This window comes from Sciurus carolinensis, chromosome 4, assembly GCF_902686445.1.
Source record: "Sciurus carolinensis chromosome 4, mSciCar1.2, whole genome shotgun sequence".
In the NCBI taxonomy this organism is placed as follows: domain Eukaryota; kingdom Metazoa; phylum Chordata; class Mammalia; order Rodentia; family Sciuridae; genus Sciurus; species Sciurus carolinensis.
The window spans coordinates 168,462,646-168,487,853 of record NC_062216.1 but is presented as its reverse complement, the minus strand read 5'-3'; the positions used below and the strand labels follow the sequence as shown (position 1 = coordinate 168,487,853).

Below are 25,208 nucleotides of genomic sequence, written 5' to 3'. Positions count from 1 at the left end.
GACAGGCAGCAGCCAGATCACAAAATACCTTCAGTGTGGAGCTAAGGAGTTTAAACACCAGCCGGAAAGCTGTGGAGAGCCCCTGAAGGATTTGAACAGGAGCCTGATGTCATCCGCTTTGCATGTTAATAAGATGTCTCTGGCAGTGGAAGAGGCTGGATTAGAGGGGCCCAGCCAGGAGGCCGGGAGAACAGTGCGCAGATGACTGCAGTTACCTGGGAGAGAAGTAGGAAATGAGGCAGCAACTGTGGTGTGGACATGGAAAGGCAGAGTGGAGAGAAGTGAAGGACCCTGTGACCAGTCGGGTCAGACCCCTGGGACATGTTGATTCAATGACCTAATCGTAGCCGAGTCCAGGCTGTACAGGTGGACCCCTGCATGTTATCTACTGTACAGACGAAGTGTTGTGGGAACGTTTCTTTCCAGCTGAGGGAGAAAGACTTACCAGGAAGAGAGAGGAGAGACACAGAGGGATGGAGGGGACAGATGGCAACCGCGGCTCTGCCTGATGGAGAGGGCTCAGGAGAGAAGGGCACCAGTTGCATTCATGGAAGACATTGAGGGCTTTTGGCGCTGGGTGCAAGCCATCCTTCAGCCCACCCCTTCCCCAGTCGCCTTGCCATGTGGCCTGCTGGGCAGCTTTGGTGTCCTGAAGGATGGGGCCACTTCTCCTTCAGACCAAAGCAGTGACAGCAGATCCACAGCGTCAGGAAAGGTGTCACCAGCAGGGGATGCACAGGGCAGGAGAACACAACCCCAGGAAGAAGCATGAGCAGACCATGGGAGAGATACCAGCCTTCCTCCCTGGGACTCTCAGAGTCCTGAAGGAGAATCTGAGGGCAGGGGCTAAAGCTACTGTAATGTCATATCACCTCGTTTGTGTCTGTGAGTCCATAAAGCCATGGCATTTGGGTTACAGAATGAACAAATAGATGAGATGAGGCAGGTTTCACTTGTCATTCATTAGACATACATTTATTAAGGCTCCATGCTGCGCACCATGGGAGATGCTGGGCGTACAGTGGTTTACAAAACAGCCCATCCCTGCCCCATGGAGCTTCCAGTCTAATAGTCAGATGACTCAGTCTAGCGATGTGTGTGTGCCATTCAGAAAAAGCGTGGGATTTGAGGTATAGTCTATGGGAAGGGTTGTTTTAGATTAGGGGTCAGGGAGGGACTATTTGAGGCAGTGACATTTAAATCCAGGCCTGATCAAGAATTTCCAGGTAAAGAACAGAGGAGGATGTGCATTCCAGACAGAGGGATCCACAGATGGAGACAAATCCTGGGCCATCTGGAGGCCGAAAAAGGCCAATGGGTCAGGGGCATGAAAGCAAGAGGATGGGGGACAGGCACAAGGGGAGGCTGGAAGGATCCTGGCAGAGGCCAGACCTGGCAGGGTCACATTAGGGTTTTGGGTTCAAAGTCAAGAGCAGTTGGAAGGAGAGTGATGTGATCAGATTAATTTATTTTACAAATATCACTCTGGTGTCTGTGTGGAGAATATACTGGGGACAAGAAGCAATGCAGGGTGGGGCATGGTGGTGCATGCCTGTAATCCCAATAGCTCGGGAGGCTGAGACAGGAGGATTGAGAGTTCAAAGCCAGCCTCAGCAATGGTGAGGCACTAAGCAACTCAGTGAGACCCTGTCTCTAAATAAAATACAAAATAGGGCTGGGGATGTGGCTCAGTGGTCCAGTGCCCCTGAGTTCAATCCCCCATACCCACCCCCCAAAAAAGAGACAATGCAGGGGGGAAAGTAAGGAGGATGACAGAGTTGCTTAAGAGGGACGCCAAGCTGGTGTGGCCATGGTAATGAAGTGGTAGAACTTGAAAAACATTTTTTTTTTTAAAGAATTGAGACAAAGTTTTTTTTTACACTCTGGTCTTGATACAGACAGGTAGAAATGTCGACTTTAGACAAGGCAAGTGGCAAATATTTTGACAGTGACAATCTATCCCCACTGTGGGCTGTTTTGCTTTGGGTCGTCTGAGATCCAATGATGGGGTGGAGACCCATGTGCCTGTCTTGCTTATCACCCCCCATGTGATGGGTGTCAATTTTATGTTTAAAGATTTCCTAAGAAAGTTTTCGCAATGTCTTCTGTTACCTCTGCTCATGTTTAAAACAGTTACTATTAGAAAATTCCTGTTTGTCTGAAAGGTTTTTGATTCCTGATGGAGATGAAGTCACTGGGCTGTCAAACATAAATGATGTCATAATGACAGCTCTGAACCGGGTCTGTCCCAAAGCCAAAGTAACTTATTCATTAGCAACGGAGAGGAATGACTGAATAACCTCAGAAAAAGAAACCAATTTGATTTTTCTAGCTGTTTGGCTCACTGCCAAGTTCTTTGCCCTTGCTGCTTGCTCAAGTGTGGACCCAGCCCGCAGCACCTGGGAGCCTGTTAAAAAAGCAGAACTGAAGCAGCACCTGCATTTTAACAGAATCCCCAGGCACTTTGTAGGTGCTTGAAATTTTGAGAAGCAGGGGCCTTAGATCATCCTGAGGATCTGCAAGTGGGTGGGCAGTGGTAGGTGCCAGATCATTGAAATGCCATGAGCCTCAGCAAGAGGTTAGTAAAACCCAACTGGTTGAGCAGGAACTGGATTTTCTCTGGAAGTTCCCTGCTCCTAAGTCACACAGAACATTGCAGCCCAAACCAGAGACAGCATGTTGGGCGCTGGCTGTGTGGCTGGTGAGAAGTGCCGGTGGACACTCCCCTGGCTCTGAGGAGCAAAGGAGGCGAAGCTGGGGTAGAGGGGAGGGGCAGGGGAGCAACTCCCCAGGAGCCCCCTCCCCGGGCTGCACCAGTGATCGAGGAGAGCTAAGCTCCCCCTGCCCCTGGCCCACCCAGTGGGGACAGTTTGGTCCTTGTCTTCTTGGCTTGGCCCCTGAGAGCCTGTTCTGCTGGTGTGGGAGAGGGCTGCCCGCCTCCTCTTGATCTAGCTGCATTGACGGGTGGGGCGGGCGCCTCCACAGCCCCCGCTCCCGCTCCCACGCTGGCCTTTTCTAGAGCAAGACGCCCTGTCCCTCGGGCTCTGTAAACTGCGATCGCTGTCTGCTTATGTGAGCAAACTCTCCAGGCCACGGCCCCGCCGGTGCTGGGTCCTCCCCTGCCCACCTGGGGGCTGTGCCACCCAGACACCAGACCCTGGCGGAGCGCAGCTCTCGTTGTGTGACTGCTGCCTTCTTCAGGGTGTGTCAGGCTCGGGATGGAGACCAGAGCCATGCTGTGTGTCTCTCACCCGGGGCTGGTCCTCCCACGGAATCAGACAATGGATGAAGTCTGTGGGCTGTTTAAAGCATATGGTTTGCAGATACTGTAAAATCAAACATTACTTCTGGCTTTTCTTTAATGTTTCACATTACCTAGCACCAAGAGAGCTCATGAGGGCCTCTCTGTGTTGGCTCCCCTTCTCCTGTTTCTTTGTCTTCCTGGGGTGTCTTTGATCCTTACTTTGCTGGGAGTCGCCCTTTCCCACCTGACTAAGTCCCTCCCTCCTGCACTGGCTGTCCCCCAACATCCCGGGCTCATCACACTCACCCTGCCTGTCCCACTTAGCATCTTACCTCGATCCTGCCTTTGCTTCCAGAGGCTGCAACCTCTCCTCACTCACATTCTGCTTCCCTGGCTGCTTCCAGGCTATTTTCTCTTCCCTTCCAGTCCCTGCCACAGAGTCCCTTTCTCCCCCCCTTTTCTCTAAAGGGAACACGGGGATCAGAGAATTGTAGGATCAGTCACAGGGGACAGAGTTTACACTTCACTGGCAGTCACTTCTGAGTCAGAAACTCTCTTTTATCGTCTAGCGCAAACAGGCTGGGAGGAGAAACAAAGGAGCAAGGGCCTACCGTGCGCCCTCACCAACACCTGTGACACCAGCCCTTTCTTTCCGGTCTCAGCCCAGATGCACAGGCATGCACACATGTGTGCACAGGCATGCACACATGTGTGCACACGCATGGGCGTGCACTCTCTCTCTCTCTTCCCCTAAGTGCCCCCTGCACAGACATGTTTGCTCCTGGGCTTCCTCTCGGGCCAGGCTGATCTGTGTTTCACACCCCCAGGATGAGCACTGGGACACACGATTCTAGTTTGAGGTGACAAGGTGGGTCAATGACAGTGGGGTTCCTCCCCCCAGGTACAATGCTCAGGAGAAGGGAGGCTGGGAATGGTCCAACAGTCAGATTGAACAAGGAACTCAAAGTCTGCTTCTTCATGAGGTCATATTCAATCCATCAATTGATCTATTGATCCCTAGTCAGGCTTCTCTCTGGGCCACTGGGCAAGGCATCTTCAAACGCAGAAATCAAGAAAGAAAGTGAACACAGCCCTGAAGAGACACCCTGATAGCCAGGAAACAATGACCCTCAAATTCAGCATGGTCAGCCAGGGCTTCTCCAAGCACTTTAGTAGAATCTAAGATGCTGCTCTCTTTGTAGCTGGGGAAACTGAGGTCACATCCAGGTAAGCCAGGGGAGCTATGGAAGATCCCTCCACTTCTCAGTCGTAACTCCTCACACCTTCTGTGTTTCTCCATGTTGGAGACGCCCTCTCCAGACAACCACAGGAAAGGTTCACCCAAGGAATGTTATCCCCAAGGAAGCAAGTGGCGGCTGGGCATCGCTGGAAGGCCAGCCTCGCACAGTGGGGACTCTCCCACGCAGTTGCTCCTGTCCTTGCCCCTGCGAGCTCCCGCTCAGACTTGCCTGGAGCCTGTGGCAGCGGATCAGCTGCACCTTAAATCTGACGCAGCAGTGCCCACCCCCTGGAGAATGGGAAGAAAGCTGCCCCGCAGCCCTCCAGGTGCGCAGGGCTGCAGGGATCCGCAACGGCCCGCCACGCCCAGCCCCACCCTGTTGTTCTGCGTCCAGTACTGGGGTGGGGCCTCCACCCAGCCGCTCTCTGGGAAAATTTCCCAAAGCAGGGAGGAAGCAGGGACAGCTCTTGAAGTCCCATGTCATTTTCCTGCCCCCTGCCCCACTCCCCCCTGCCTTCTGCACCCCGAGAGGAGCAAAAAAATGAAGCACAAATTTCATTCTCCACCTGAGCTCCTTTCCATGTCAACCCACCCAAGTGCCAATATTAACCGACCCAAGTGCCAATAAATTATGAAATGTGTGGGTGTGCGCCTACAGGACTCGCGTCTGCGCGTGCAGGGGCGTGGGGGACGTGGCCCAGCTTTTGCCCGCCTCAGAGGAAGAGCTCCGGCCCCTCAGAGGGCTCATCTCATCATGGGTGCCACGTAATTGGCGGGGAAGAGGCCCAGCTTGTTGTGCAGCCGGCCGGTCCACCACGATGGGTTGGAGCTGTCCAGGACCTCGACCACCTCTCCGCTGTGGAATCCCAGCTCGTCGTCCTCCAGGGCCTCAAAGTCATATAGGGCCCGGGCCCACCGCACGCGCTGTGGGGAGGAAACGGATGTTCAGCAGCTGTGGGCCAGCCAGCTGGCCTTCAGAGCCACTGTTCCACAGAGAGGATGAGGTTTCTTGAGCCATAACCTCCATGGAGGCTGACGCCCTGTGACTTAAAGCAGACCCGACGCGTCCGGCCCTGAACAGGAAGCCACCTCTTTTTTGTTTTTGTGGTGCTGGGGAGAAACCAGGGCCTGGCCCATGCTAGGCTCGGGCTCCACCAGGGGGCTACGCCCCAGCCCTGAGGCTTGGCACTTCTATTCACAGAGATGCTTTTCTCCAACGCCCGCAGGGAGTCCCTAACCACTCTCCCTCTGTTACTAGGTGGCACTTTTATTTTCTCAGGTGACAAACAGAATGGCAAGCCTTCTGGGTTAGTGCAATTGAGTCCTGAGTCGAGATGGGTCACAAAGATAAAGGTGATCTCACACTACCAGAGAGGCAAGAAGCCCGGGGACAGGGCTGGGGCTGGGGCTCAGGGGTAGAGCGCTTGCCTGGCACGTGTGAGGCATCCTCAGCACCACATGATGAAAACCCACAAAGCCTGGGGACAGAGCCAGTCCAACAGCCAGCCTGGGAACCCCTGGAGCATGCGTGGCTGGATGCCTTTGGCCCCAGGTCTCTGCCCACCCCCAGCCCACTTACCCCTGCCACCTGGAGTTGGGCGGGGTCTGTGTGTCTCCGGTGCATGAGGGCCGCGTTCACCTCGCTGCCTGTGCCACAGTGCCCATCGTTTATGTCCAGGCTGCCTCCACGGCGTTCCTAGAGACAGAGGCAACAGAGGACGGTCACCTACGCCAGGGCATCTCTCACCAGCTCCCCTGAGCCTTGCTGGGGTGCCATCGACACAACCAGGATACAGGAGTATTTGCTGAGCATGGCCATAAACCCAGGATGATGGGGAGAAGGGGAGGGACGACCAAAGGACCTTAGATCCTGAAGGCAAAAATATGGCAGGTTTTGCTTGTTCAGTTAAGAAATATTCACTAGGGGAGTCTCGTGCGTTTATGTAAGGCATGTGTATGTTCTTTTTCCTTAAAACAAAACCAAATATTTATTAGGTACCTACCTTGTAGGTGCCAGTACCAGACATCAGGGGTCTATTGCTAGAAAGAGGTGGTCTCCACCTTCTCAGAGGTCCCCTCTAGAGGGGGAACCTTACGCACTGAAGTGCTAATGATCAATCAGAAGAGTCTGGGTCTGCCTGGCTGAATCGGGGGACTTCAAAGAGGAGGCCATGCTAGAACTCCAGCTAAAAGGAAAGCAGGACTGGCCAGGGAAGGGCTCTTTGGTCAGAGAGAACGGCTTCTAAAAAGCTACAAAGACAGAGAGAAAATGCAGTGGGCCACTCAGTTAAAGGGGAGCTGCCGGGATGCTGGAGCGTTCACACCGGGGAGCGGGAGGCAGCCGCTGAGGCAGGGGACAAGGCAGCTCACAAAGGGCCCTGTGCCTGGCTAAGGAATTTAGGAACGATGTTATCAGACTGTATTGTCCGTCTCTGTAAGCTGCCTGAAATCCCATCTGAAACAGGTGAGGGATAAATAAATCAGTCAGTCTCCATTGCGGGTGTTAATCCTTTTTTTCCTTGTGGATCTCTGCAGCCAGATGGGTTAAGGGGCATTAGATTTGGAATTCTACTGATAGGAAAATGAAGCGATTGTTTCCTGAGTCTTCAGGGTAAATGTGTGTGTGTGTGTGTGTGTGTGTGTGTGTGTATGTGTGTGTGTGCACGTACGTGCTCGTAGGCGTGTGTATCAGCCTGGGAGCCATTTCGTTTACAGACTTGTTTGCCAAGAGCAATGTCCATATTTCGGCCATGGTGTGGGGGCAGGATCTCCTTCATGAGCTCTGTGAGATCCAGGGAGGCTGGGCCAGGCCTGGGATGCTGGAGGCTGGGGGAGGGCGGGTCCTCCTTCCACCTCACCAGGTGGAACTTCATTCTCTGCAGATACCTGGTGAAAGTGGTGATGCTGTTGGTATCGCTGTGGTGGGGGCTGCAGCCCTGTGGGGTATTGCGGGGGTGGCTGTTGGTGCTGGTGGTACTGTGAGGGAGGGGGCGGGGGATGGTCCGACAGCTTCCGGTTCATTGAAGGCCGGATTTCTTCTCCCACCGCCCCACTGAGATGTGGGCTGCCCTGGGATCTGCGCTCTAGACTGTTGCCACGGTGACCCTGGGGAGAGAGAACAGAGGCTCTGCAGATCCACCCTCTTCCTGGGTCTCCTGGCCCTGTCCTGTCTTTTTGGCAGCTTCTAGACTGTGCTCACAACAACTCCAAGAAATAGTTGTGGGGTTGGGGGAGCAGCTTAAAGAAAATCAACGGTTCAGTCCTCTACATTTTCAAAAGTGGCCTCTGCATTCTCAGGTTTTCCCAGTTTCAAAGGTTCCGAGCCTGGTTGATAAACTCTTTCCACGTGGTACCTGTTCCATCCTTTTCTAGTGGGTTTGTTTTTCTATGTGTAATCAAGCTTAAATATTCCATTTTACTGACAATGCTGCCCTTCCTTATCACATGTTGCCACACCGCTGGACATCCTACCCTCCAGATAAGCTCTGCTGTTGACTTTGTGTGATTCTGAACTGTCATTTACAGCCTGGTGATAGAGACCCAAACAGCAACATGCTAGCAGCACCATGGAAACCAGGCCAGGCGCTGGGCATGTCGGGAAGGAGTGAGGTCTTTCTGCTTCATGTGCTACAACTCGTGCATCAGAAATACTTGTTATTTTTATTTAACAAACAGTTACCCCAGACTTTGTATATGACGGCACTTTACAAATGTTAACTCATCCAATCCAGTTTAATGCAATTTTACATTGCCTCTGTTATGCTGAACGCACATCCTAGTAAGTTAATACCTCTGTCCGTTTCCTGGTTGAAATAATTTACAAGGTTAACCTTTGTTTTCCTTTCTGAACTTCTGTGTGCACTTGGTGGGAACACCCTCCCTCCTTTGTAGCTTCTCAGCCTCAAGAACAGCCTGGGCAGCTTAGAAGGGGGGTGGGCTTCTTTACTTCCCATAGCACATGTTGCTTTTAAAGTCTCAAGGCCTTTTCAAATAGCCTGTCCCTAGGTCTCCAGCTAATCTAGTCAAAGCTTTTTTTCTATAACACCTGCATCTTCTAACCACTTTTCTTCCTTTGAAAAATTGTTTATATATTGCATGCATGTGTGAGAATTCACTTATAGGAGGCAGGCTGCCATTCTCTTGGAATCTACTATAGAACAGATTCTGGGGCAGGGCTGTGATCGTATGATATTTAATCCTCACATGAGTCCAGCGAGGGAGGTATTGACTTTCTCCCCATTCTCCAGATGAGAAAACTGATACTCAGAATGGTTTCTTCACTTAATGAGGTCATATGGGTAATGGGTGACTAAATCAGGATTTAATCTGGTTCTTTTCTATTAGACAGTACTCTGTGTTCCAGCTAGTTGTAAGAGCAAAGATTCCGGGTTCATTTTTCTCCTCCCGTGTCTTCCTGCAACTCACCCCCAGGCCATCACAAAGCTCTATCAGCTGCTTTACCCTGGGATCCTACCAGGAACTCCCCACTCCATCCTTAGGCAGCTCCAGAGCTGGACCGAAAACACATTTCAATGTCTGGGAATGACAGAATAATCGCACCCTACCAAGAGCTAATATTCATGGAGCATTTGCAACGTGATTCCGAATGATGGAAGAGATGGCATACGTTCTATTCTCTTACATTCAAAGCCCTCTGGGAAGTGGGTAGCCCTCTTAACCCCATTTTGTGGATGAGGAAACTGAGGATTGGAGAACTTTCCAAGGTCACATAGCTAGGAAGTGTTAAGACTGAAACTGAGGTCTGATCTCAGGGTTATCCTGCCTTTCAGAACACTCCAGGATCTGCCCATCAGACACATTTTCTCGGTGGGAACTCGGACTGCCTGAACTCTCCGGGTTGGAGTTGATCAGGATCTGAACTATACCTGATCTTCTCGGGTTCTATCCCGCAGGAAGATCTGCTTCTGCTTGGAGATGGAAGTCGTCCTGTAGTAGTCCACCAGCTTATTTAGGGATGGAAACTTCTCAGTCCACAAGAAGTAATTGCCCTTGTTGTCTCGCATGACCTTGAAGTGTTGGACGTCATCCTCGTGCCTGGAGAGGAAGGCAAATCCAAGTTGCATGTTGTGTGGTGGCAGTGTCCCTGCCTCCAGGGCTGTTTGCACCCTGGTTGGTGGAGTTCTGTTTGGGCAGGAAATGTAGATAGGGATGACTCTCCCATCGCTGGGCAGGAGGGCTGGTCTAGCAGGAGGTTTGTGGGAGGGACCACTCAGGAGGGATTTTCACATCAGCAGAAGGTAATCAGATGAGCTGGAATCTGTCTTGAATACCCGACCCAACATTTACAAGAAAAAAAAAAGTTCCAAGTGTCTTAAAGACTAAGAGATTGAGGACCTTTTCATAATGTTTATTTTAAACATGACAACACCAGAGTCCTGCCTATCCTAAGGACTCTGCAGCAGAGGATTTTTAAAAGCCCCAGTTAATCTTTCAGTTATCAGAAATACTTTGAACCACTTTCTTTAAACCCATAAAACCAGTACCAGCTAGAAAAAAGTTGCTCTTATCCCTAAGAAATTTGTTACAGTTTTTTCTCTAGGAGGATTTCTTGATATTGGTTTACATTTTGCATAAATAAGGTTACAAAGTATTTTGAGCTTTGGGGGAAAAAGTATTATTTGGAATCATAGAGTCTGATTGGAAAAGACCTTGGAGATTGTATAGTCTTACTTCTCCATTTCACAGATGAGGATGCAGAGGCTCAGAAAGGTATAGGACCTCAGTCAAGATCACTGTGAGAGGCAGGCAGAGTTGAGCAAGAACCCCAGGTCTCTGGTTCCAGTCTAGTGAGCTTGGCCCACCAGGTCATGTAGGCATGCTAACTTCTTTTAGATCAGCACTTTTTTATTGGGTCCCAGTTTGAACTCAAGTGATGGGGCACATTTGTATCAGGATTGGAGAAACTGAATTTTATCCATCCAGAAAGAGGGAACTGGACTTTGCCTATCATCTCCAGTGCTGCTCCATCATCAACTCATTCTCTCTTACATACGAAACTTATTTTTCAAGCAGACCTATGTGTATATTTAAAGATACATTGGCACAAATGATACCAATGGTCAGACTCAGCAGAAAGGTCAAGAATTTAAAGGATTTTGGAGAGTATGGTTACCTCTGAGGTAGTGGAAGTTTCTTAGGGATGGGTTTAGGGGTTGGTGTTTGAGGGGACAGGAATTCTAACGCTTGTTCTCATCTTCTGTGCTGGGCTTTGCCCATAACTGGGTGAAGTTGGAGGTTATACAGTAACTGTGTTCTCTACTGCTTTGGGATAGTAACTGACCTGCGATAATCATCATGGGCTTTTCCGTGTGTGTTGGCCACTAACAGAGACTTTCTTTCCCCCAAAGTCCCATGGCCTGACTCAGTTATCACCACGAGGAGGAAGGGGAAATGTTCTCGTTTATTAAGTGTTCATCCACTGTCTCTTAGTCAAAGGACTCAGGGTGTGAAACATTAGTCCTTTCACTTTCACAAGCTGAGACAGGGGTGGACTTCAGGGGTGCTGGTCACCTGGGTGTATGGGCAGAGAATGACCTGACTGAGAATAACCTGACCATTGTCTCAAGTCCTGAGAGGGGCACAGAAAAGAATGTAACTCAGGGGTCCAGATCCCAAAGCCTAGTGTTTTGGACCCTTAACAAGTAAAAATGAAGAACTGCAAGGAGTTTTTACTCATCTGTGCCCATGTCAGAAAGTGTAGGGTGTGCCAGGGTAACTCAGGCTCAGGTAAGAGCCCATGGAGCCTTAACCCAGGCCCCGGGAGTTGGGTAAAAGCAGGCTTGTGGTGAGCAACCTGCAAACTCGTTTATTGCAGGAAAAACCATAACATTTTATAGACTTTTAACCCAATCACAATGTGCCACGGGGGATCAGACCACCAGGCCCCTATGCAGGTTCCCTTGGTAACACAAGGTAAATTTGGGGGCAGTTATTTACATTCCTAGGTGGTCAGAGCGGAATGCTCCTCTCTGCAAGTTTACACACTTGAGACATTAACTGCTGTGGGCCAAGAACTAGGATTTCTCCCAACAAGAAAGCAAATGTAAAAATAAATAAAAATGATTTTGTTTCAGAAAATATTATGCTACATTTCTGCAGAAGATATACAATAGAGGTTGTGATAATAATCATCATAAAAAGAGACCATATTGCCTTAATACCAGGGAAGACTTGGGCAGAAGTCAAGGTTCACCATTTTACAGAATTGGTTTCAGTTGAGATATAGAAACCATAATTCATAGCTGAAAAAATCCAGGGTCATGGCCATGCAAATTAAAGACAGCCAGGGATGCCCTTCAAAATCTAAGAAATTACTTGGTGCAGTTTGTAATTAGAACTCTTAAAAAATAGGTTTGACTTGTAAAGTTTATTAATAGAGAAAAATTTCATTAATTAAGGCCTAAGGAGTTTGGAATTTGTGATACTGTAATATTGGCCTGAGCTAAAGTTTACAATCATCTAACTAATAAAAGGAAAACTTTAGTTAAGGAAAAGTAAGAGCAAAGCTAAGGAGACCAGCTACTTGCACGCACCCTAGAGTCACATGTGTATACAAATGGTTGATCCATTATTTGAGGGACCTTTCTACCTGTGTTTTAAAACATCTACTTCCTTTTAAGAGCAAGGTAGCTGTAAATTTATTACCCGAGATTAGATTTCTGTACTTGAAGTGATAAAGCTGCAATGCCTTTCAAAACCTATTGAATGATCCAGACCAGCATTTCCTGCCAATGAACTTGTACAGGCTGCCATGCCTTCTCTGCTGATCTGCTATTAGCTCTATTTCTTGCACTTTCATATGTGGTCACCAAGTACTTGCAATTCCTGAAATGCTGACCACACACACTGTGTTCAGACTCGGGGCTTCTCATTTGGGGCTGTGTCATGTTTAAGCCTGGACTGAGTCACTTCCTCCTGGGTGCCACACAGGAGCCACATTTCCCAGTTACTGTCCTTCCCCACCTCCCTCCTTGGGCTCTGCTCGGTTTTCAGGTCTGCCGCAGGGTGTGGGGGTTGAGGCAGCCTTGCTGGGGTGCTCAGCTGCCTGCATAGGCATTCGATGGCAGTGACTTGATATTTGTACTTGTCTCTGACCCTTCTTCAGACATACATCAGTAGTAATGGCAGGAGGATTGCAAGTTTGAGGCCAGCCTCAGCAACTTGGGGAGACCCTGTCTCAAAATAAAAAATATAACAGTTTGGGGATGTGACTCACTGGTAAAGCACCTCTGGGTTTAAACCTAGTACAAAAATAAGAAATAAAAATTAAAAAATTAAAATTTAAAACCCAGGTGGATGTGGTAAAGTACCAGTTCTTTTTTTCTTCCTTTTCTTCTTCTTCCTTCCATAAATGTTCTGCAATTATCTATAGTATGAAAGAGTCTGTTAGGGGTACCAAGATGAAGTGACAAAATCCTGCTCTTCCGGAGCACGGGTCTAGATGGGGAGACAGATAAACGTGGACATAATTTTGGACACACCCCAACTCACTAAGAAGTTAGAGACTCAGGTTCTGGGAAGAAAATGGAGAACAATACAGTTGATAAGATGTCACCAAGCCTGGCCACCTTGACCAGCATGCCTCTGATCACTGGGTCACATTTGAGTGGTCACCTCATGGCTTCAGTAGTCCGAGTGGCTATCGGCTGAGAAGGGTCAGGATGGTGTCAGGAGTGGCCAGTACCTGACAGAGATGGAGAAATCCCCTGGTGAGCTCTGGCTGGCCCGGATGATGAAGAAACCAACTTCCTTGCCCATGAGTAAGTTCTCTGCCTGGTGTCTTGAGAGTCCTTCATGAAACCACCTACCAGGAGAGAGACAGCAAGAGGATCTTGATGTCACGAAAGACGGTGAGGGGAAACAAAGAAGGGGTAACAATGACGGGAGACAAGGTCTCTGTTCACTGGATGGCAGGGAAGCCCCAGGGGGGCAGGTGCTTTCCGAAACCCAGCAAGGGCTGTAAGCTGCTTTCAGGAACAGCTAGTGAGTGTTGCTCTTGACTCACCCTCTTTGTTCCTTTCCTCCAGGAGAAGACTCTCTCCAGCTTGGAAAACCTGAATCATGGAAATGTGCCACTGCACCAAAATGGGGCCGTGTGGGGGTGACTCACCGCAGGAAGCAGCCGCCTGCTTCTGCCTGTGTGCAGGGATCAGGGATCAAAAAGAACTGCAGGGACAGAGGATGCACAGGAGGATGGGGCTGGGGCTGCTGTGGGCCCTGGGGCGGGAGACCGGGGGGCACTCACTCCCGGGGTGAGGCCTCAGTGACCTGGAGGCTGCTTCATGGAGCAGTCGAGGACATACAGCCAGGGACTCGGGCCACCCAGGCTGCCATGAAGCCCCCAGGGCTAGCTCCCAGTCTGGCAGCAGCCCCAGAGAACAGTGTCTACACAGTCAGCTCCTGTGGATTTCTTTGTAAGCAATTCCCTTTGCTTTGCCCCCCCCCCCCCAAAAAAAAAAAAAAAAAAATCCGGGGTAGAAAAAATCATCTCTCTTTCTCCTTTTATTTTTTTTGTACAAGGGATTGATCCCAGGGCTCTTTACCACTGAGCTACATCCCCAGCCCTTTTTAATTTTTACTTTTAGGTAGGGTCTCATTAAGTTGTTGAGGGTCTCAACGAGTTGCTGAGACTGGCCTTGAACTTCCCACCCTGCCCCAGCTTCCCACCCTGCAGGGATTGCAGACAAGCACCACAGCACTGAGCTTGGAAGATTATCTTTACTGTGGAAAAGAAGCAATAAACTGCTTTTGCAGGAATGCAGGTGGGGTGGCAGTCTCAGGAATGTCACTGCACACAGCATGCAGCGCAGGAAAAAGTCGGGCACATGGCGAGGCAAACAGTAGGTACGGCCTCAGGACAGGAGGCCAGAAACCACTCTCAACCACAAAGAAGCAAAATGAGGGTTAGTAATGGCTTAGGGACCAGAGGTGGGACAAAGTCACATGGCTTCAAGGTGGCTGCTCTGATTGCTCTCCCCAGAAGGCTAATGGACCTTTAAGACAAATGCCCAACATACCCTGGCTTTGGGTTCCTTAGTGAGGCACACTCCATGCTTTCTCGAATCTGGGAATCTGCACTGCAGTCAGGGTAGCAGGAGGGCTATACTTATTTCAGACTGGGTCACAGGGAAATGCTGGCTGTGCCCCGAGGAGCTGGAGGCAGCGTTTCTTCTGGTGGTCTGGAGATCTCCCAGAATTTGCCACATACCCTTGCAAGACTGAAGAAGTGACTGCCACGTCACTGCCACGTGGAAGCAGTGGGGGTGGAAGAAGGAGTCGATGTGCTCCCTCTGCCGCAGCCACCCTCAAAGGAAATAATTTAGAAGGGGCAACAGGCAGTTGCAGGGCTTTGGCAGGTGCATGTGTTCTCTAGCTGGAATTGAGAAGCGATTTCCTCTGAGACTTCCAAAGATTCCCACGCACTCACATTAGATACAACAGTCAGGGTTTCACTGTCCAAGCCATTGCAAACTACTCCGTTCACTGTGCCCTTGGGCTCCAGAGGGAACAGGAGGTGAGCAGTTGGAAATATCAAACACAATTCTTTTGCAGAAATGAAGTGGTAGCTGGAAGGGATTGGGGATCAAGAGATTTTTGGTTTTTGTTTTCGTTTATTTTTTTGGCGAGATGGGAGAAAAGGCAGCATGTGTGTTTGCTGAGGGAATGATCTAGCCAAGAGGGAAAGGCCATGGATGTGGGAGAGGGGAGAACTTCTGCTAGAAGCTCTGGCAGTTCCTTCTGGACAGCTGCAGGGGGGCAGTGTCGGAGCACAGTTGCAGGAGGCCCTGGATGTGGGGGGCGAGGGGCGCAGGGGAGGAGATCAGGGAGCTTCCCTTCTGGTGACTTCCATTCTCTCAGTGTACCTGCACGCCAGTCGAGGGCTGAGAGCCAGGCGGGGGAGGGGCTGGAGGCACCTAGCAGGTGACCGGGCAGCATCAAGGGCCCAGTCGAGGTCATTCGGCTGGTTCAGTGGTCAGGACTGGATCACTGACGGTGGTGCTGCTGCACCTCATAGTAGGCATCGATGCCAACAAACCTTTGCTGTTTGGGTGAGCCACTGGCTCTGCGACAAGATCAGATTCCTATCTAACCCTTGTGGTCAATTCTTGAGACAACTGGGGCCCAATCTCAGTGTTTCATTTCCTCTTTCTGGAGGGAATTTCCCACCCCCTCCATCCGACTTCTCTTCTCGCTGGGGTGAGCATGCTTTAAGGAAGACAGGGCATGTCCCCACAGCCGCCCTATTGGGGGCAGAGCTGTTTGGGATGCTGGTTAGGGTGGAAGGTAATGGCGGAGCAGCAGTTTTGAAGTGAGATGGCCAACAGCGCCCCCTTTTGGATGCTTGAAAACTTGCAGCTGCAATCATTGTGGGTGCTTTTAATTTATAACCTTATTTTATAAAAACTTAAAATAGGCGATACATGCACATGGTGGAAACTTCAAAAGGGAATGAAATGAAATGCAAATCTTCCTCCCACCCCTGGCCTTCCGCTGTGTGGTTCTGGAGGGAGATCTCCAGAGGCAACCATTTTTGACAGTATCTTGGGTATGCATGGATAATTTTAGTGAGACTGAAAAAGTAAGGGGAGCGTGTGTGGGTAGGCCAATCTCAGCAGGCTGGAAATACTTACTCAGGAAACTGGATGTCTATAAAATTCTTGGGCACATATCCTTCTTGGCTCCCAAGCTCCGCCTTGAACCATTCTTCTTGGTTACTTAGGATCTACAGGGAAGAGAACAAAGGACACAGAGGCTGCAGGGAGGACTCCAAAAAGCAAGAGAGGGGATGCTGGGCAAAGAATGTCCTTTTGGATGTAGAGGTAAAAAAGCCCATGGAACCAGGTTGCTGCTGCAGGAGTCGCTGAGTCAGGGAGGGGGTCACTCAGTGGGATTGTCTTTGGAATATGACTCCTCTTTGACCCCAAGTTATTTCTGTCACTTGTGCCACCTACTCATGTCGCCCCACTATAGCCTGGCCTCCCAGACCCAGCACGTGGGGACCTCTCTGAATCCCTTTCTCCATGGCCATTGTCCCAGGTCTTCGCACCTTCAGTTCCTCATCTGGGCAGATGGTGGGAAGGCAAGAATGGCTACATCGAAGATGGGTCTTCTCTTCCAAGTAACCAGGAAACTTTAAAAAATTAAACTCTTCAAACAAGTGGACTAGAACTTGAACCTCCAAGTGGGAAAAGCGTGAAAACTACCTCATAGTGTTCACATTCTGTGTTTCACAAATCGCTGGGACAGGATTCAAGATACTTGGGATGCCATCATCGACTTGCTTTTCAAGCCAGATCACAAGCAAAACCAAAACTACATGGTCCTTTCTTGACTGTTACCCCACATACTGTCACCTACCTTGGTGGCTCATATTACTCACCAGGCTTGACTCTAGGAAGTTTCTAGTTATTTCAGAAAATAAGAGTCACCATTAAAAGAAAAATATTTGCTACTCCCACTGAGATGCTTCTAAGGTGTGTGACACAGACCTGCACCATAATTCAAAACGAGGATGGCGGAGCAGAAGCGGGAAGGAAACTCAGTGATGCCCGTGAGCCACTGAATTAACCACCGGGAGCCGCCCTGGTTCTGGACTTTGAGAAATAATAATTGATCGTTTAAGCCATTTTTAGTTTCTGTTTCTTGTAGCTGAAAATGTCCTCGCGGATCGAGGTACTGAAATGGAGAAGAAGTCAGGGGATGGGTAGGAAAGATGGCTGGCGGAGAGGCCATCTGCCCAGGCAATGAATGGGTCACTCAGGCAAAGTGGGGTGGCCAAAGAACCACTCTGTGGACGTGAGGAAGCGAGGTGCATTCTGCCCCTCAGATGGGGGCTGTGGGAGGAGGGAGGGGAACCCATGATGAAGAATTTGATTTTTTATCTTGAAATTTATGGAGAGTGAAGAAACGCCTTTGAGCACGGAAATAACAGTAAGAAAGAGAGCTAAGAAAGCGCTCTGTATCGGGGTGAGGATGAGCTGGGGCGGGATAAAGTCAGGGGAGGAACTGAGGGGACATGAGTGTCACTCTTCAGGCAAGTCGCGGTGGCGCCTGGACTAAGAAGAGGTGAGGTCATATTTTAGAGGAATCGAGAAGTAAAATGGGCTGGATTTTGACCATTCTGGGGAGCTGAAGGAGAGGGGGATTTGGGGATGACTCTGGATTGGGAGACCGAGTGGGTGGAGACGTCTTTCCCGAAATAGAAAGCAGGAGTAGGAGCGGAAGGACGCATGGACTTCAGACTGACTGAGAGGGGAAGCTTGGGGATCAGGGATCGGGGTGTGGGGGACCCAGCTGGAGGTGGGGCTGGAGAGTGGCACCTGAGAGTCATCTGCAGGGGGTGGAGTTGAAGTCATGGGTCCCCAGGGGTTTCTCTCTCCCAGAGAAAAAGCTGGGAAGAGAATTGCAGAGAGCCACATGCTGGAGAAATAATGATGACCTACTTCTGGTATCACTCCTGAGGTGGAGAAAGGGGAGAGGGCCCTGAGTTGGAAGGAGAAGGCCTGGTTCCCGGCTGGGCTCTGTGGCCAGCTGTATGATGCTGGGCAAGTCCATCAGCATCTGAAAACGGGGATAATAATATCTGCCCAGCACCTCACAGAGCCCATGTGAGGATCAAGCGAGCCCTGGTGTCTGAAAGTCCTTCCCCAGCATAGACTCTTGATGAAAACACCATCTGTCCAATGTGATATCCTTGTGAGGGAGGGCTTCAGCTCTGAAGGACGCCCAAGGGTTCATAAGTTCTTTAAAGCATTATATGTGTATGTTTTGAATGCAATCATTTGTTCTGAAGAAATAAAAGTGTGTCCCATATTTGAGTTTGAGAATTGCTGAGAACAGAAAACTTTATAGTTTCAAACATCAAATGTGACTGTTGGTATCACTAAGGGTGTGGGTATGTGTGTGTTGAGGGGGGAGATGGGGGAAGCAGAAAATCTAGGTCAAAGGAAGAGCTAGGAACCCCAGAGGTGGTGCCTCACAGCCATACAAAGACCAGAGAACATTCGCCGCTGGGCCGCTGCTCCCAAACCCATGTTTTTGGAATTCCTATCTCCCATCATGAGAGAACAAAGTGTTTGGCCAGGGGGCAAATGTCAAATCCAAAAGCAAGCAGGGCTAAGGTGAGAGAGGCCATTTGGAAATTGACTTATCACAGTACGAACCATACTTTGTACTTCGTTCTCTGACCTGAAACCAGCTGTAATTTTAGTAATCATGGCTCATACCCATCTAACTACCTCCTCTTGAAACCAAAAGATTATTCCTCAATGCTGGCCATTTGTCTCCACCACCTGGTGCTAGATCTGTCTGAAATTGTGTTTCCAGAGAGGTGAATTTACAGGCTTTTTATGGTGTAATAGAAGCAAGGTCTTAAAAAATCTCATTTTCTGCAAGGAAAGTATTGGGGGAGGGGGAGGTGGCTTCCTCCTGCCTTTGTGGGTCCAGAGCCCTGTAACTTCCTGTCCCTCTCATCTCTCCATCGATTCGGTTCCCCTTATCTCCTGTACCCATCGTGTAAACCCCAGCAAGGAGCTCAGTCTAAACCCATGAAGTTTTACACTGAAATTGCTGTACCTTACTCCTTACAATGTTCCCTAAGAGAATAATTTTCTGGGTTACATGGCCTGAGAATAAGTTAGCTGTGGGAAGAGAAAGACCAAAAGTACAGCAGGAAAAAAATTTTAAATTGGATGGAATTAGAGCTCTTAGAGGCATGGCGGAAGTCGGAGGTATAGAGGAAGTTAATTACGTAGTATTAACTCTTAGTGCTTTCATGCTTCTGTTTCAGTAGAAAGAAATGGGGTCGAGTTGGACACATTACAGAAGCAGGTAGAAATGGATGGGGTCAAGAGACAGTTTTTAAAGCTCCTAGAAAATTCCAGTGACAGATTCCGATGTGAGTCTAGCGCTGTGTGAGGCTACAGGTGTGGAGGTTTGTGACATGGACATGGAAAGTGTGATTCCTGGCTTTCCAAATGTTTCTCCCTGAGGAGAACAGAGATGGAGTCATTTGGCAGGGTTCCTTGTCCACCATCTTGTTTACCATCCTGTGCAGATCAGCATCTAGTAAGCACCTGCTGTTTGCAGGTAGGAATACAGGAATACAGAGGTGAGTGAACCTAGGCCGTCACTCTGGGGAACTCAGTCTGGAGAGAGTGGTTGATGCACTAGTCAGACACTTTTTTTGGAACTTCCTAATGAAAAGCTGTTTAGTCTTTAGCACTGGAGGCTAAACAAGAGACAAAGGCACCCCAAAGTGAACTGCCGGGGCTGTCAAGAGCTTGGCTTTGCAAATGATTGTGAGGATCCCTGGGTGTGTTTCCCATCTCGGGATGGGAGGAGCTGACACTGCGGTGGTACCCAAGGAGCAATGACTTGGGCACTCATGGCCATCGTTCAGACGTTTTGTGAACTCAGTCACCAACTCTGCATTTTTCTCTTGACCACTACAGCTGCAACGGGCAGACTTTGAAAAGAGGGAGTGGGGCTGGCTTTCGGATGGAATTCCAAATGACACACAGAAATGAAATTCAACAATTCAAGAAGCATGCGCTGGGAATCTCTTTGGAGCAGTGGCTTATGTTAGATGCTGGGAAGACACAAAGACGAACCTGACATGGTGCTGCTCCCAGGGAGCCCGCAGTGCAGGGACCCACCTCCATTCATTCAAGGTTAGCAAGGACTAACTTTCTACTGTTGAGCGTCAGAGGCAGATGTGACCCCGGCTCTTACAGAGCTTTGGGGAGTGGAGTAGCCAACACAAATGGGCAACTGGGAACCCTGGGGACAAGCAGCAGTGAGAAATGGAGCACGGTGCCTCAAGATGAGCATGGGTGACATGCTGGGCAGGGGCCCAAGAGGAAGCAATTGACTGCTGGGGCAGTCAGAAAAGGGGAGGATCAGTGAGGGCAGAGGGGTCAACATGCGTGGGCAGGAAAAGGACACACAGAGTACGGGGGAGAGCCCAAGATGGGGCGGGGTGTGTACTGCAGTGGAACCTGGAGGCTTTATGTACACAGCGGGGTATGTGTGTGCACGCGAACACGCACTCACGTCCGCGCATGCGCACCTGCATGTGAGTGTAATGAGAGCTGACAGTGTGCTGGGGCCAGATGGTTTAGATTTCAATCAATTGGTAATGGGGAACCACTGAATGCTTTCGAGCAAGGAAATGATATGATCTGATTTGTCTTCTAGAACAGTCCTTCTGGGACTAGTTTGTAGAAAGAAGAGACAGGACAGCAGGCAATGAGGTCAGTAAGGGGGCCCTGGTGACACTGTGAATGAACAGGCAGAGACAGCAGAAATGTGTCTACTGATAATATGGCAACCGGTTGCTGGGCATTTGCTTTGGGCCAGGACCCTGCAGGGTAGCTAGGCCTCCACATAGTAGTGAGCTGGGAGTTGAACCCACATCTGGCTGGCTGCAAAGTCTGTGCTCCTTTCTACTGCACCCCACACCTTTCTAGTAAGGGAGGGGCTCACTGGAGAGAGATCATCATGAAAAATATTCAGAGCAGTGTGAGTGTCTAGGGGTTGGACAGAGCTCCACCCAGCTCGTCAGTCTACCCGTGTGAACTTGGACACATGATCTAAACCTTCAGTTTCCGTTTCACACTGTGAAATGGAGGAAAAATTAGTCCTACCTCACAGGTTTACTGAGTTATGAAATAATGCCTGCACACCACCTGGCCAGGTCCTGACCCTCAACAGGAGATCAGGGGATATTGTCTACTGATTGCCAGGATTGGCAAGGGCGATTTAGATGACCGCTGAGGCTGCTGGTATGGTTACCAGTCTCTGCTGGCACTCAGAACGTGGATGGGGAAGCGGATTGGGTGGCAGGGGGGTGAGGTGGGTGCGAGCTTCTGGTGAGTGTGGAGTCTGTGTGGCAACATCCACTGACAACTGGAAATGTGGGTCTGGGAGAGTCTGCACAGGAGCCAGAGTACAGACTGGCGGGTCTTTGGCACAGAGGTGAGAGTGAGCCAGAGAAATGGACGAGGTGGCTCGGAACAAGAGGGAAAATCAGAACGCCGAGGGCAGTACATCCAGGAAGCTGCTATCTCCAGTTAGAGAGAGGACAAGGAACACCTCAAAATGAGACCTGTAGCAGGGTTCAAGAAGGGAGGGAGGGAGAAAAGAGGGGGTGTCTCCCCAGGAGGGGAGGGGGCCCAGGAGAGCGGCGGTTAGCTGAGCCCCGTTCTCCAGATGATGAGGGGGGTTGTTACATTTCAAGGAGGTCACAGGTGGACTTTAAGAGGGTGTTCACAGGTGAGAGGCAGATTCCAGAATGTTGAGGAAAGAAGAAAGAGGCTGCCCAGGTAGAGAATTCTGCCCATAATGCCACAGGCAGAGAAAAGAAACCAGGAGCTGGACTGGGAAGCAGAAATGAGGAAAGGGTCGGGGTTTTGGCTCCTCCTCCCTATCACTTTTCTGGGAAACGAGGAAAACCTGAGCAATATCTAGGGTTCTGTTAGCAATGCAAGATGAGGGCAGTGGCCTCCCTGGCCTCCTCTGAGCCGGGGTTGCTCCAGTGCGTTGAGGATCACATGGTCCCAATGTTCCACAGAGAAGGGAGGGACTTCTCACCACACGGCAAGTCCTCAAGGACCTCATTAGGGACCCAAAGTGAAAGCCGCCCTTTCCTGGGTCAGTGGCCTCCTTGGTATTCTGAGCTTGTAGCTTCAACACTGAGCACTGCACTGGCACCACGTGGCTAGGCCTTTCGAGTTGAGAGCCGTGGGAAGGCTTTGTACTGGAAGCATTAAAGTTCCTAACAAACTCATTCCACGTGGCTTGTCCTCCACGGATACTTTCCAAGACACACGTGACAAAGCTCTTTGTATAGCACAAAATTCTCTGTGGTGAGACAGCGGTGACTCTAGTGCCACCGGGCATCTCAAAAAGCCCATCTGGGCTGCTGAGAACAGGCGCAGCCTCTTCAATTGTGCTGAGGCCAGAAAGGAAGCCTTTGGCATCAGGGACTTAACAAACAGCCTCCGGAAGGGTTTTGTATTCTTTTGTAAAAAAAAAAAAAAAAAAAACAAGGGCTAACTCTCAGAGTCCATAAGTGTGTGCCTGCAACATGGGAGAAGTCCAAGGCCACTTCAGTTCAGCAAGTGGCCACTACAACTCAAGTACGGGCTGAAGACAAGTTTTCAGGAGGCTCTGAGTGGCTGTGTGTGCATGGTTTTTGTTGAGCCATGTCTGGTCCAGCTGCCTCTTCCTGGCCATCTCACCTGCACTCTTCTCCTAAGCTCCAACCATGAACCTGGATGCTGCTGCCTTCAGCACAGCTCTGAGCCTCAGCAAAAGGCCCCACTGTGCTCGCTGCACTCCTGACCCTCACTCTGCCCCATTTCTACAACCCCTACCTTTCAGGGTGGAATCACCTCTTCCCTCCCCTGTGCTCCCTGAGCACTGAGCAGAGAGCATCCGGGACAGTCCTGGGGATGGTGTGTTTCCCCTTGCAGACCATAAGTGTCTCAGGACAAGACGGTGACCTATGCTCTCTTCTGGCCTGGATGGAGACGAACTTCTTTTCTTAAAAGGAAACTGAGTGGTTCTTCAGAGACAAAGACATGGATTGTTAGATGACTTCAGTGGCAGAACTTGGGGGACCTCAACTCCCGCTCACTCCCCTGGGGCCCCATATCTCCTACCTTCAGAACGTCTCCAGTGTGAAAGCTCAGTTCATCCTCACCAGAGGCCATGAAATCAAACTTGGCGACAGCTTCCATGTTGTGACGTGACACTGGAAGAGAAATAAGGTGGTCATTGTGCCTTTCCACCAGGGGAAGGGCCACAGAGCAGATGGCACCGCCTGGCAGTCTCAGCAGTGGGTAGGGGAGTGACCCAGTGAATGTCCGCAGGCCCGAGAGCCAGACTCAGGCAGACGCCAGGGCTTGTGTTTGCAGCGAGAGCTGCTGGATCCTTCCAGATCTGGTTCCCGGGATCGTTCTCTGAATCTGCAGACGCCAGGAGCACAGGAAATGCAAGCCAAAGACAGCTTTCCCCTCTCCTTTCATCTCCCTTTGCCTTTCCTGGCCTGTCACCCCTTCTGGGGACATCTCTGTTTCCAGTTGATAAGGACAGAAGGTTTGCTATCAACTGGAACTTGAGGCCCAAGGGGCTGGGGAGACTATTCTGTAAACACTGTCCCGAGGCTGTCCCTTGGCAGCTATATTTAACCAGGCAGTGTTAATTAGACAGATGCCATTTTCTCTTTTACATCTGAATCATTTAAGAGAATTAGACCGCACGGCCAGTGGGGAGCTCAGCGTTCTTCTGCATGGTTTTAGAGACTTGGAAGCATTTTGGTTTTCAAGATGAGAGACTTGGTTGATCAGATTACTTAATTTATTATTATAGCCTAAACCAAGAACATTTTGGAAATTTTGATTTTCATATTTGTGAAATGAGTTAGAATTCTGGTCCCTCCTTGTAATGCATGAGACCTGTGTAAAGATTATTGAATTAATTGACATATTACATTGAACATGAAATTTTTTTTTTTTTAGGAACTGTGGGGATATCATAGAGAGAGAGAGCAGGGTAGAATTCTAGTTTTGTTGGTAAATAGTCATTTGATCTTGGGAAAGTAAATAGTCATTTGATCTTGGGAAAGCCTCAGTTTCCTCATCTGTAAAATGGAGATCATAATATTCAATGAATAAAATTATGAGACGAAATGAAATACTACATGCAGAGTATTATGCAAATAAAGTTTAGGGGTATTGGTATTTTAAAATAATTTTATGGAATAAATCTTTCCCCAGGCAAGGCAACCAGGTTAGAAGTAGCACAAGTTTCTTCTGATGTGTTCCATATCCTATAAACTTTTCTCCCTGAAATGTGGCACTGAGTCTCCAGGACTATCAAATCCTTTGATTCTCTGCTAAGACCGCTTACTGTCAGGGCAGAATCTGGAAAGCTATGGTCTGGCATTTATGTTATTCAAAAATTCTCTAAGTCTCAAACCCTTTAAGTGAGTTAATAAGTAACCCTAAAACCTAGTGGACTTTCAGTGATCAGGAAGCTGGGGCCACAATCGTCCTCTCAGTGGGAATTTCTGCCCCAGCAGACGAGATTTGGGCAAATAAGGAAGGTGGCAGCAGGTGGCAGGGTGCCGAGCAGAGCTCAGAGGATTAGAGCTGACTGGGACAGGATGATAGCGAGGGCTTGTGTCTCTCAACTTCCATATTTGCTTGGTTTTCCAAAGGTAATTTAATGGCAAATATTACCAGTCCAAAGGTAGATATGAAGTGAAAAATAGCTCAGAAGCCAAATAAAATGTCATGGATGGCTCTCTGAGCTTTTTCATCAGTTAAAACTTACTCCCAAACAACAAGGCAAATACACTTTTCGTACAGCTTCTTCAAGATCTGTCCATTTAAAACAAATTAACATTTTTGTGACCTCGTTAACCTACTCCTTAGGAAGGAGAAGTCTGCCCTCCTTTGTTAAAACTAAATGTCTTTGCTGATTTGATTCACCCCATTAGGTTAACATGCAGAGCTTCTCCTAATTAAGGCCTTGCCTCTGGTTTGCAGGGGATATGGCTTCTGTGGGTCACCCTCATAGAATGCGCAGTAGACACTGGTCACCTCAAGAGATCAAGTGTCAGGTGAATGGGCCTGAAAACCACGACCCCATTTCCAGGCAAATTTACCTTAATAAGCAGAATGGAGACAAGGGGAG

The 25,208-nt window shown here is 49.5% G+C and overlaps 1 protein-coding gene across 2 annotated transcripts in view; it reads right to left on the bottom strand.

Annotated features, from left to right (window-relative positions):
• Nucleotides 1–988: 988 nt before the first annotated feature.
• Nucleotides 989–25,208, bottom strand: part of Grap2 (GRB2 related adaptor protein 2) — a 62,185-nt gene continuing 37,965 nt past the window's right edge. For both annotated transcript variants that reach the window (XM_047547952.1, XM_047547951.1), the window contains exons 2-8: nt 23,171–23,262; nt 16,136–16,227; nt 13,189–13,308; nt 9,371–9,539; nt 7,371–7,589; nt 6,064–6,180; nt 989–5,408 (exon numbers count right to left, since the gene is read on the bottom strand). In XM_047547952.1, the coding sequence (XP_047403908.1) occupies nt 5,229–5,408; nt 6,064–6,180; nt 7,371–7,589; nt 9,371–9,539; nt 13,189–13,308; nt 16,136–16,227; nt 23,171–23,248 (975 nt within the window). In that variant the 5' untranslated portion in view covers nt 23,249–23,262 and the 3' untranslated portion in view covers nt 989–5,228. The remainder of the gene's footprint in view (nt 5,409–6,063; nt 6,181–7,370; nt 7,590–9,370; nt 9,540–13,188; nt 13,309–16,135; nt 16,228–23,170; nt 23,263–25,208) is intronic.